General features: G+C 44.8%; 1 protein-coding gene across 2 annotated transcripts in view; it reads left to right on the top strand.

Annotated features, from left to right (window-relative positions):
• Positions 1–13,215, top strand: part of LRIG1 (leucine rich repeats and immunoglobulin like domains 1) — a 95,776-nt gene that overhangs the window by 56,468 nt on the left and 26,093 nt on the right. For both annotated transcript variants that reach the window (XM_054216496.1, XM_054216497.1), the window contains exons 4-7: positions 5,471–5,608; positions 6,607–6,750; positions 8,993–9,136; positions 9,985–10,128. In XM_054216496.1, the coding sequence (XP_054072471.1) occupies positions 5,471–5,608; positions 6,607–6,750; positions 8,993–9,136; positions 9,985–10,128 (570 nt within the window). The remainder of the gene's footprint in view (positions 1–5,470; positions 5,609–6,606; positions 6,751–8,992; positions 9,137–9,984; positions 10,129–13,215) is intronic.

The raw sequence follows: 13,215 nt of genomic DNA, 5'->3' as shown, positions 1-13,215 counted from the left end.
TTAATCTCTCTCTTTCTAGTCTGGTGATCTCCCACATATGCTAATTTTAAAAACGTGCTCGCATATTAATAGAACCCTACCCAAGGTGCGGAGCCTGTCTTTTGAAGCTTGATTTTATTTTTGATGCTTATAACAGGTGTTGGTTTAATAGGTTTGCTGTATTATGGCTTGCTTTTTTTTCTTCTTTCCCGAGCCCAGCCAGCTCTGTAAGCTGACACGACATGAAGGCCAAGCACGTGACTTCTCCCTGCCTTTAGCCTCGCTTCACACCAAACATTTGCGCTGCAGACTCCCAGCAGCCACGGCAGCCTTAATTCAAGCTTTCTCTAAACCGTGTGGTTTTGTGCTGATTGTATTTAAATCGCTCCAACCAAAGCCCCTCATACATTCCCATCTGAGGGTCCGCTTGCTTTGATTTTCCGCAGTCAGCTTTCTAATGGGCAGCTGCTGAGGGGAAGTGAATGTGGCTCCAACAACAAAGGAGCGTGTTTGTGCTGCGCCCTGCATCGATTTCACACAAGTAGTTTGAAGCCACGGTCTAAATTAAACTGATTAGTCTTCTCCAAAGGACGGGCTTGCTGCAAAGGGGAAGGTGAATTCTTCTCCGATTAGGTCTAATGGAAAATGTTTCACAGCCTGTTTATCAAATAAATATTCAGAAAGACGCTTCGAACGAGGAAACCCACCGGGATTAAAGTGTAACTTTACCTCTAAAATACAAGCTGAGATTCCTGGAAACGCTGCAGGCTTTTGACTTTGCGCCACCTGTTGTTTTCCTGCCCCCCCCCCCCCGCCCCGCTTCGGCTCCCTCCCGACTTAGAGCAAACCCAAACACGCTTTGGCTTTGCTGGAACATTTGTCTTGTTTTTCTGTCTCGCAGCAGCCTGGAGGAGCGCAGAGAGCCCGTTTGCTTCCTGACGTGGTCCTCACGGGCTCAGTTCAGCAAAGAGCTGCCTGAGGTTAATCCAAATCTCCTGTAGTCCCGAGGGGTCTATTCAAGAGCGGTGCAAAGTGCAAAGGCTAAAGAGGCTGTGCTACCTCAGGGTGTTGACCGGGGGTGCAGGAGGGTTAAACAGCGATGGCTGGAGGGTGGTGGCTTCCCTCAGCTCTTCCTCTCCATTTGCAGCTGTAGCTGGTGCTGACCTGAGGGCCAAGCAGTTCCTGAACAAGTGCCATACGTAAGCAGCTCGCAGTCTGAAAGTAATCCATTGCTGACTTTGAGCTACCTTAGTTTGGCATTAAGATGTTACAGTTCGAGATCTGTGTTAGCTACAAATGGGGTGTCTCTGGGAATGAGGTTGGGTATGAGCTGGGAAATTGAACTGTTTTAGCCAGATCCTCCCATATTCATCAACAAACCCTAAAAGGACTTGTATGGGCTCCTTAGTTCCTATGATTTCTTTTTCACTTGAGCTGCTTTCACTCCAAATTCATAGTCCTCAGTGAAGGCAGTCCTGCATCATCCTGCTCTGGTAGTGCATTCGATACAGATGGGTAAACCAGAGGTAGAGAGGGGTTAAGAAACTTGCCCAAGGCAGATGAGTCAGTGCCAGAGCTGGGAATAGAAACGAAGAGACTTGGCTCTTGCTCCAGGCTCTAATTGCTCAATCTCACATTGAAGCCCTGTCATCATATACTCTTGAGGTAACACTGGCTGAAGTGAGACAGGGAAGGCTGTTTCCAGGCTGTGATACCTAAGGAGTGGGGAGAGGAAAAGAAACCTGGAGGCAAATTGGTTGTGGAAGCACTGACAATTTGTGCTTTAAAGCCTGGTTTCAGCAATTGGTACTAAAATTTGATCTGTCGCCTTTGAAGCTAAGGAAGTGTAAACTAAGAAGCAAGTTGGGAAAAATCCAGCCCTTTTCCAGTCACTGCTAAGTGGGAGAGGCAAAGTCATAACGTCACTGGTCTTTTTTTTTTTTTTTCTGTAAAACACCCTGTGATGAGATTGGGAATAAAGGCAGATGAGCTGAAAGGATCCAGCTAATAACAGGAAGGGTTAAATCACATTTCAGCTCTTACTGAAAGAATGAAAAATAAAATGTAATCAAGCTAGTAAAAGGTTTGGATGATGTAGCATTCATATCACATGCTGTGTATAGGAAAAGTCATCCGGGCTGGTTTTGTTTGAAGTGTGGTGCTTTGAGAGGGTGCAGGGCTTTGCAGCAAACTGTCTGACATTCCCCAGCTGGGACTGGCCGGGGATGGTGTTTGGAGCTGAGAGTTACATTTGGAGTCAGCCCATGTTTGAAGGAGACAGAGAGACAGAGAGAAAGGAGCCTGTTTTTTTCCTGTGTGAAATAGTGCATCCATCTAATCTGCCAGCTGTAGCACATGAAAAGCAAGAGGCAAATGGACAGAAGTCACCTGGAAACTGCAAACACAGCTCAAACAAAATAGTTCTTTCTTGTCCTTTTCTTCCCTTCTTAAAGTCTGTCGTCTGGGACAGGCTTGGGAGATCTGGCAGGCAGGCAGATTGGATATATGTTGAGCAATTAAAGCACAGAAATATTAACACTCAAAAAAAATAACATTGGCTTCTGAAGAGCACTTCATGTCCAAATTCACTGTGCTCTCACTCCCTTGCAGACTTAGCTGCCCTGTGCAGGAATTGTCAGGTAATTTATAGATTCTTCACGTTCATTTGTACAAGCCTTCATTTCCTGTTAATTTACGGCCAGATTCATCTCAGCCATCACAGCCTAGATGAGATCAGAGTTGAACTCACAGCTCCTGCTTCAGGAGAGCTACAGAAAACATGCCTGGGGTTTGCTTTCACTTATGCCTGTGTTAAGGTACTTTACTAAATCAGGGTTGCACACACATTTAATGGACTTTCTTATTTTGAGGATGTAAAAAGATTGAAATTTTTGAACATGCTGATTCTAATAATCAAGTCCTTGCAAAAGAAACTAGCCCTTGGGGAAAAGAAATCCCCCTCACGCATGTGTTCAATTTATGGAGGTCAGAAAAAATCTGGGTATTGTGAGTTTTCCTGTATTTTAGTCACACTATTAGCGTAAATTAACTGGAGCTCTGTTTCACTATGTGTCATGGATGTGAAAATTCAATATTTATTCCTAGCTGTAAATGAATATTGGTTGCTTGGATAGTAGCCATATCATTGCCGTTTATGCAGTTTGTGGTTGCAGAGACCTGTGTACCTGTAACCCATGGAATAACCAGTTCGGTAGCGTAGGTTAATGACTTTCCTTTGATTTTCCTAATGTCTTTTTGCACCACGTTAGCAGCACATTGCTATAGTGGTGTAAAATTTGTCCTTGATGATTCGTGAGCCAGCACTGAATTAATTAAGTAGCATTTAAGCTCTTTAGTCAAAGCAGCATTTCTGTGAATGTTTCCCCAGTGTAAGCGAGAATCATGTTCTGGCTGTTTAAAGGGTGAGTGTCCAGAAAGCAAATTGTTTGGAGATGCAGTTTTTACCCTCTTCCTGTTACAGACACCAGCAAATGTGGTGGTGAAACAATCTGGTTTTAATAACGGGGAGGGTAAAGGACCAGATCACAGTGCAGGGAGCAGATCCCTTGCCATTTGCTATTGGTATTTGCTTTTGAGGGGAGAGGTTTTCTGTGAAAGGGGCTTGTCTGAACCCCTGGGAGAGCTTGAAATGGAGCTGAGGCTGGAGAAGATGGGCTCTCGGACACCCATCAGCTTCAGTGCCTGGAAGGCTGTGGTCAGCTTACCCGTCAGTTTTTTGTTTCAAAGAGCTGACGCTTTGCCAGGAGAGCTGGGACATCCCGGTTTGCATTCAAGAGTGTTTTCACTGGCTGCAGTCTCCTCTTCTGGTTACTCAGTGGGTAGCCAGGATTAAGGCACAGTACTTGTCTGAACCCTCTCTGCTATCTCTTATTATTCAGCAAGTTCTCAAGTGTCTGGTGAGCGTCTCTGTTTGGAGTGCCTCACTCGCAGCCTTGCCAGTAATATCAGTGACGGGTCTAAATTCACATCAAGCATGTGCTCTGCTTCTTGTGACTAATGCGCAATGTATTTTTTTAATTGGTTACTGTTCTCTCTACTGATTCAGGCCAGAAAGGAGTCAGAGGATTTTTTAGCTAGACCTTGTTGAGTACAGATGAAGTCTAGAGGTATTTAACTATTTGATGGCTGCGGAAACCCTGAGGACAGCTTGTAGTACCTTCTCTAAAGAAAAACATTAAATTGAATCCTTCAGGCTGGTACTGGTAAGGTAGCAAACACAAGTGATCGTTATAGGCTCTGATCCTGCAGTCGGTGCTTGGGCAGAGCATTGGCACTGCAGAGTTGTCCTATTTGCACAGCGGGACAAAGGAGGCAAAAGATGAGGAAGCATTTGCAAGAACGTTTGCAACCCTTCTTACGGTATTTCTGTGCATTACAAATCACTGTAACATAGTCCAAAGCTGGGAGTTTTCAGAAGTATCCTTTGGAATTAAGGAAACAATGTTTTGTAACTTTTCTGAGATTGTATTTACTTGTCCCTTTCCTGCTCTGAAAATCCCATCCCCTGTGTAAAACATAGGCACGTTGTTTAAAACACAGAATCATAGAATCATAGGGTTGGAAGGGACCCCTGGAGATCATCTAGTCCAACCCCCTGCCAGAGCAGGGTCACCCAGAGCAGGTGGCACAGGAACGCGTCCAGGCGGGTTTGGAATGTCTCCAGAGTTGGAGACTCCACCACCTCTCTGGGCAGCCTGTGCCAGGGCTCTGCCACCCTCAAAGGAAAGAAGTTCCTCCTCATGTTTAGGTGGAACTTCCTATGCTCAAGTTTGTGCCCGTTACCTCTTGTCCTGTCGCTGGGCACCATTGAAAAGAGCCTGGCCCCATCCTCCTGACACCCACCCTTTAAATATTTATAAGTGTTGATAGGATCCACACACACATCCCCCCGCCCCAGCTGTCTTTTTTCCAGACCGAAGAGACCCAAATCCCTCAGCCTTTCTTCATAAGAGAGGTGTTCCAGTCCCCTAATCATCTTGGTAGCTCTCTGCTGCACCCTCTCCAGCAGTTCCCTGTCCCTCTTGAACTGGGCAGCCCAGCACTGGTCACAGTACTCCATTGATCAGCACTCCTTGCTTGCAGGATTAAAATCCAGCCCTGCAGTCCTTCTGTGTAACAAATCTGTTCTGGAAGTGCAGGCTTGTACGAGACCAAGACCAAATTACTGGAAGAAAAACTGAGGAATGGAATCAATAGTTCTGTAGAAAGAAGAGTCTTGTACCATACCAGAAAAGGTGCCTGGAAGCTTGCAAATGTCTGTGAGCTAGTCTCTCTAGCCATAGGAACAGCGTGGGGATTAGGGAAGGTCTCTCTGTTGCGGGTTTCTCCTCAGACAGCTGTTGAAGAAGCTCTGCAAGTCTGACTGTGTGAACTCGGGGGCCGGCCTGCGGGCCTGCTGTGGCCTCAGATATTCTTTCTGGTTTCTTCGAGAGAACTAAATTGTCTCCGTTTCTCCTCCTGACTGTTTCAGGCATCACAACAGGATCCGTAGCATTGAAGCAAGTCAACTGAAGCCCTATGTTACCCTGGAAACGTTGGACCTGAGTTTCAATGACATCACGGAAATCCGAAACGGCTGCTTTCCGCAGGGACTTCATATAAGGGAGCTGTGAGTTTTTCTTGTTTGGAACAGCTTTTGTTGAGTTACCACAGCAGAGAAAAGGGCCTCAAACCTTCTTTAAAAAAAGGGGAGGGAATGAACATACAAAGTATGGGGTTATTCGTCAGGGTGTTAGGTGCAAAGGAGAATTAGAATGCAGCACATTGTCCCTACTGTCAGATTATTTTTTGAGCTCTGTCTTTTTGTTTTCTGATGTATCTGTATTGCATGGTAATGTTGCAGCAGAGAAGAGGTATTCTGATTCCTTCAGGCATGGGTGTCTTTACAGCAGGAAACCTAGAAGCCAGAAAAACTGTCTGTGTCTCTTCCCTAGTGGGAAGTGTATGTGCTGTTTCCCAGATCAGCCCACATGCATCTGGAAGAGGGGAGGGGGAAAGATCATTTCATCATTAAAATGGCTACTGAATGTTAAGAGCAGAAATCTCTCATTGGTTATTTGAAGAAAACCGGGGATTAAGCAGAGTAACACCCTCCCAATAGAGATGTTTGCCTATTCAGGGCAACATTTTAGGTACTTTTGAAGAGGTGCAGACAAATAATCTGCTTGTATTAAAGTTTGCACCAAAGTTTCCGCCCCTGGTTGTAAGAGGATATGAGAGAGTGGCGGTGTGACTGCTGTTTGCCTGTTATCCTGTAAAAACAGCCTCTGTGGCTAAGACTAGGGTCCAGGTAAGAAAGAACCTTGGGACAGATGCTGAGGGAAAAATGGGGAATGAATAGAGTCATCCTGCACTGGAATATTCTCCAGTTTGTGGCTTCTCCTCCTACTTCTTGCCTTGCTGAAGTAGGGGGGCACTTCTTCCCTCTTGGGAAGTGCACAGCACTTCTCCATGTTCGTCACAGGGCTCTGGGAAAGGCACTGTGCTCTTTGCGCAGCCAGAAATCCAACCTCTGTAATTTCACCAGCCTGTCTGGAGACCAACCAAATGCTGATAAAAGGAGATTTCTGACAGGACTGTTCATTTTTCTGCTGTGATTTATTGCAGCTACCTGGGGAGCAACAGAATCAGCACCCTGGACCCTGGTGCTTTTGATAGTCTGTCACGGTCCCTGCTAACACTTCGTCTGAGTAAAAACAGGATCACTCAGCTTCCTGTCAAGGCGTTCAGGCTACCCAGGCTAACACAACTGTGAGTACAAATGTGCACTTTAATTAAGCTCAGCCACACTTTATGGAGACAAAACATCCGTGAGGATAAACACACCAAATGTCACCCTTTCTCACCTGCTGTCTATAAAACTTAGAATACACTGTGCGGTAGTCCTCTGCCAGCACCTAGTAAAACACGTTGGGAGAGGGTCCTTTTTGTCTTGTAGCTATTGGCTTTTCAGGCCTTTCTTTTGATAAGGGGGGAAGGGAGGGATGCTGCAGCAGACGTCAGCATCTTGTGCGCTTGACAGCGTAAGACAAATCCATTCCCTTAAATGCTGCCGGTGTCTGTGGCACAAGAGAGTTTTGGAAGATGTTTCTGTTGCAGTGACAAAGCTCAGCTAGTTTTTCAAGACCACACAGGTATCTTTGTGCGGCAATAAAAAAGTAATGATGGAAGGTTGTTAAACTGTGCGGTGATACTTGGGCAGAGAAAATAGCACTCTAGATGAGTTAACACACACGTCGTCGTTGTCCTGCCTGTGGTCCTTATGGCAGGAGCTGCATGGGGATGCATAGACATCTGCAGCTATAAATATACTTTATGTGTAAAATAGTAGTACTAATGGTTTAGCTTTTCCCTTCTGCTGCTGTTGGAGAAATGGGCCCAGCCTGAGGCCTGTTGCAGTCTTTCCATCAAATTTGATAGGCAAAAGGTCAACCTCTGTCTGTTGACACAAAGTCCACAAAAGCTGTTGGAACTTACACCTCTAAATGACAACCTCTTGACTGAGAGATAAATCCATAAGCCAAGATGTGTCTAAGGTATGGGTGTGCATTTGTGCTTGCATACATCTAGGAGGATTTATAGCCAATTTTGGATTGAAGTGTGTTGCACAATAGTGTATGCATCTTAAAAGTCCATTGCCTCTCGGTTGGAAGTTACTGTCCATTGACTGAGAGCTTGTAATTCACTGTCTGCATCATGTGCAAAACTAATAAAAACAAGGGTCAACTCAGTCTGTTTAGGAGCACAGTTTTCACTGGAAGTTGGAGTAATTGGTACTCTTAAAGACAGTCTCACAGTTGGTTGTTTAACCCTGTAGATAAAGATGATGTGCTGTAGAATTTGTGTACGATTGCCTTTTTCTGGCAAAGCGTAGTTCACTAATAGCCTAGGAAGTGCAGTAAGGCAAGAGGCTTTAGGCCTGCAACTTTTTAATTGCTTACTTGACGTTAACTACACTCGAGTGCAAGTTCAACTTTTTTTTTTAGGCAGTTAAAATGTAAGCTTAAAGTTTCTACGGCTTCCTCATCTTTTCCAAAACAAGTTCTGATGTTTTAAGCTCCACCATTTTCTTCAACATAAATGCTGAATAGGGAACTACTTAGGTTGGTCTTGTATGTGCAGAAAGATATCCATTTTAAAAGCTCTATTTTGAACTTCAGTGCATTGCGTCAATGAAGTTTTCCACTGACTTTATGGAACTGGGTTTTCACCTGGTTTGTCTGGGTCTAGCAATCCGTAAGACTGTACATGGGTTGGTAAAGTATGCTGTGATGATATTCATGTTGCTATTCAGAAAGAAGGTATTCCCAAAAGTTAGGAGTCCCTCCTCACTCGCGGCGGGGGGCAGGAAGAAAACTTGGGGGGAACTAAGTTGGAGAACTTTGTATACGCAAAATACTAAGACTGCCTTGCTATTGGAAACAACTTTCTTGACTCTTTATTAGTTTCTTATAATACGAAAAAATGTTAAATATGTCACGGCAACCGAAATCTTTCCTTTCAAACTTAGCCATAACATTTTCTCTTGGGCTTACAGTTCTTATGGCATCCGCTTGTTTCAAAGCACGTTTTTACTGGGTGATTACAAGTCCTGTAAAAACAATGGGTTATAAGGGAAATAATGCTGATGTTCAACTGTATTGGTTCAAATAGTGTCTCTGCTTGTGAAAAGATGACACGTGAAAATTGATGAAAAGGATAAATGGCTTAAAAGAAATGCAGAGAGAGGAGGGATGAAGAGGAATTGGCGCACTGTCTATGTTCTTTCTCTATAGTGAAAATCTGTCCCAGGGAGAGTTTATTTAAGTGATCACACCCAGCTGACTTCCCTGGCTAGCTCTGGGATTGAAAATTTCCGGTGCGCTTCTGCTCTCTCCTGGGAACCGTTGACAGAGGAGTTGTTGGCATTGCTGTCCCCATTGTATGCTGTACAGATGATTTCGTGAGAAAGGACTGGGATTTAATAAACTTATATTGGCCTTGGTGATTTTAGGGAGCTGAACCGGAATCGCATCCGCCTGATTGAAGGCCTGACATTCCAGGGACTGGACAGCTTGGAAGTCCTGAAACTCCAGCGCAACAACATAAGCAAATTGACTGATGGGGCTTTCTGGGGTCTAGCCAAGATGCAAGTTCTGTAAGTTGGAGAGATGGGCTCTTTTCCCTTAAAAGCCTAGACTTCACCTGCTATCGTGTTCTTCTCTGCATTTTTGCGAGGACTCCCATCTGCAGGCGCTTGTGCCAGTCCTTGTGCTTCTTTCTGTGTCCCGCGTGCACAGAGCTCTGCCATGCTACTACAGCAGCTTCTGTTCAGTTGACCCACAGTTTACTAAAGCTCATTACTTTACCAGATGTTCAATAAAAAAAGTCCTGTTTTTCAAGCTGCGGCAGTATTCCTTTGAAAGTCTGATTTGAACATTCAGTAAGATCTCAGTTGGTCTTTAAAAAAAAGCTCATCTCACTTCTGCAAATTTGTTTTGACTGATATGTGGAAATTCTGTGTTGCAGACCTGATTATTCTGCCTCTTGGGATACCTAGAAACCAATCTGGCCTGTCTCAGCGGTGTGTTCTTTCCATACAAGAGAAAAAATTGAATAGGCATTGCGGAGAAATGCTTGAAACTTCCAACATGATTGGCTTTCAGTTGTGTTTGCAAGGTCACAAATGATCAGGGCAGCATGTTTCTGGTGCCACTGTCACACAACTGAGACTCTGCAAATACAAACTTGAATGGGAGGCTTTAAGCCCAGTTTACTTGCAAGTGGAGCATATCTCTGTAGTCACAGCTCATTCTGGTCATTTCCTTTGTGTCGTCCTTGAATTTGTATCCTTCACTTGCCCAAGAAATGCCCACACATGCACGTATCCACATGAGTATGTAGAAAGGTGTGTAGGAATGGCTAAAATCCCAGTCCTCGTTGGAAATTCTTCAACGTTTAACCAGTGCTGCTTATCTGTCAATTCCTTCTGATTTTTCTCCACAGCCACCTGGAGTATAACAGCCTGACAGAAGTAAACAGTGGGTCTCTCTATGGCCTTTCGTCTCTGCACCAGCTTCACCTCAGTAACAACTCCATATCCCGCATCAACCCCGACGGCTGGAGCTTCTGTCAGAAGCTGCATGAGCTGTAAGTTGGTTTCTGTTGTGGTTGGTTGCGCAGGGTTTGATGCTAATGTAACGTTGGCAGGAAAGGGGAGTAAGGATTTTTCCCAGTCCCAAAGGCTTACAGCTCCTGCTGTATCAACCTGTAGAAATGCAGGAACTGCGGCCTTCTAAGTGATGCCCTTTTATTCATGATGTTATGACCTTCAGAGTGCCTGATTAAAATATGTTTGCACCAGAAACAAAGACTAGAACTGACTAAAAGTATATGGTGCCAAAAGACCTGGAGAGTTTGTGATCTGCGGCTTGCCAGTGCTTTTTAGCTAGCTAGTTACAAGACATTCACGGCTTGCCATATAATGACTGTACAGCCTGAAGGAAGATTTGCTTTGTCCTCAGTATTTACAAAGAACAATCATGTTTTTAACTAGCAGAGATTTGGCCCTTTAAAGGCAGCTCTCCTTGTTTCTCCTGTTTACACTTTACTCTTCCTGTAGGGCTCAGTTGTTTAAAAGTAAATACATTGACTTTGCTCTCCTGAGATTTCCAGCTGTGAATACAGTCTCTTTGATAAATGAAAGAAATCCTTGCTGCTGAGGACAGCCCCACAAGGATGTCTTTTCGGTCTGTGGCACTGCTTAATGCCTTTCTGAAGAGACACACATGGATGCTAGCAGTATTTACAGAAGTAGCTGTCATCCCCTTGGTGGGACTGTGGAAAGAAGATTCACTTTTTTCTTTGGAGATCTCGACACATGTGGTTAGCGGAACTGTGATTCATTCTGCTTGGTGCTCAGAAATCTCTTGTTAAACATCGTTAGGGATTCTCCTATCCACCAAAAAGCAGTACGGTAAAGCAGCCTCCTGCTTTCAGAGGCCTCAGTCTGGACTCATACTAAAGGTTGGTACTTGCCTACCCAGCTGTGAGTCTCTAGTCTTTTGGGATGGGGATTCAGAGGTAGGTGGACATGACACATGTCAGTCTTTTAAGTTTAGAAGCTGTAGAATTAATGTGTTGGCCCAGTAACCAGCTGTGATCTTCTGTTGAACCCAAATTATTCATTCAGATGTGGATTATTTTGGGGGGGCACAAGGAAATATTGTAATTTTGGTTTTAGTTAAATACATATGTGATTTTTTAATTACCTAATTTTTCAAATTGCTGTGAAACTGCCTGTGCCTCTGTTGCTGTAGACAGCTACAGTTCTTTCACATGCTGTGAAAGTGATATTTTTCTAGATTAAGGCAGTGTCAATGGAGAAATCTTGAGGGCAACAGATCAGAATCAGCACTGTGCTCTGCCTGTGGTCTGCTTAAATCTGAAGCATCAAGAAAGGGGAGTCTGCCGTCCTAGGGCACTCACAGTTGGACCCCTAGAATAGCCAAATTGAGATCACTAGATTTTAGGGGCTTTCTGCTCTCAGGACCCAGTATCTGGTGCCTGTGTTGAAGCTTTGTTTTGGCCTGGGTTCAGATTGGATGGGTAAACCCCATCTGCATCTTGCAGGGCTAACGTCAGAACTCTTTCGGGGAGAACTATGCTTGCCTTTTCTACCTGACACTTTGCAAACCCTCAAGGTTTAGATGAGAGGTTGCACATCATGCTGAGTCCTTTATTTATCAGGTGTGGATTGGGATCTCTTGCCAACAAGTAGTGCTAGCTGTGAGCTGTTCTGGCTTAGAGGCCATGCTCTGCAGTAACTGCAGAAACCAAACGCAGGACACTCTTGCTCTGGTGCAGAATGGGGTAGATTTGGAAAATGCCTGGTGGTGTGAGGTTGTAGGAGCCACTGGGGCATGCTTGGCCTGACAAACAGGATTGTGCTAGAGTGTGAGGCCAGAGAAGGCATTAGTGAGATTCGAAAGGCGATTATGTGGGTGTTAGCACACATCTCTGCAAAATATTACAAGCTCTTGCAGGTGTTGCCTTTAGGGTAAGGCTGCTGCAGGGAGCCATCAGATACTCCTAACTGAAACTCCCACAGCCAAAGAGTACTTGTAGGAGAGGTCTGCTCTGAAATTGAAGGGTGAGGAAAGAAAGCACTAGATACATGTAGACTGCCTCTGTGCGCTTCTTTGAGTGTGTACGTTTCATTCCTTATTAAAAGATCCTTGCTCACCTCCCCTATTGCTAAACCTACTGGGTTTCAGTTATCAGAAAACACTTTCTCTGGTGGTACAGGGAATAAATTTCAAAATCCTTAACCCAAGAAAGAGAAGTGTCCAGACCCCTGCTTATCAGTGCTAAGGAAGGAGGTGGTCATCTGAAGGATGGGTTGTTTCTCCTTCAGTTGTTGGGAGAAAACGTGACCCCAGGGCTCTGGTCTGATGTAAAAGTTAACAACGAAAGAGAGCTCCTGCCTTGTTATGGGCATGAGAAAGGGCTGATTGTATTCGCCAGTCAGGTGCTAGGTCATCATCATCATGGAAGAATCCACAGTGGGAGCATAGAATTTCATCAGAGGTAAATGATGACTTGGCTGCTGGGTCTTTCCTTTCACTTTTTACTTATGGTTTGGTCAATGGGAATGAAATGCGTTAGATGTACCTGGTCCAGAACTAGCTGGCAGCAGGAGCCCCAGCTGCAGAACAGGTTTCTGGTTAACCCCTATACGTATCACTTTTGGCATGCTGCTCTGTGTACCGCTCTCCCATTTCCTCACGAGGCCAAAAGGGCTGTGCAGACAAACATTTCCACTTGTTCATTCCAGTGATTTCTCACTGGTAGAGAAATGAGAAGGTAGGGGAGGCAGCGGAGACCTGCTGACTTCTCTCAATCCAGATAATCCAAACTGCTGAGGAGGGGAACACACTGTTTTGCAAACTGGCCTGTCCCGTTGGCAGGAAGCAGAGCCCTTACATGTTGAAGGAAGCCACTGCCAGGTGTGTTAGTTCCTGAAACCTTCCATCTGGTTGCATCTATTGAGAGAGCCCTCCAAAGGCTGCTGCTTGTCCGTCCATCTTGAGGTGATGTCAGGACGGACGGAGGGGAACATGCCTTCACCAGTTGTGGCAGGAACTCTTCTGTGTAGAATCAAAAGGAAGTATTTTTTTTCTCAGCCAGGTTTAGGATTACTTTTGTTTTTTTTTTTAAAAGCCAAATTCTTTAATC

Source organism: Rissa tridactyla, chromosome 10 (genome assembly GCF_028500815.1).
Source record: "Rissa tridactyla isolate bRisTri1 chromosome 10, bRisTri1.patW.cur.20221130, whole genome shotgun sequence".
Classification (NCBI taxonomy): domain Eukaryota; kingdom Metazoa; phylum Chordata; class Aves; order Charadriiformes; family Laridae; genus Rissa; species Rissa tridactyla.
Note: the sequence above shows the minus strand (reverse complement) of the source record. Positions and strands in the feature narration are given on the sequence as shown.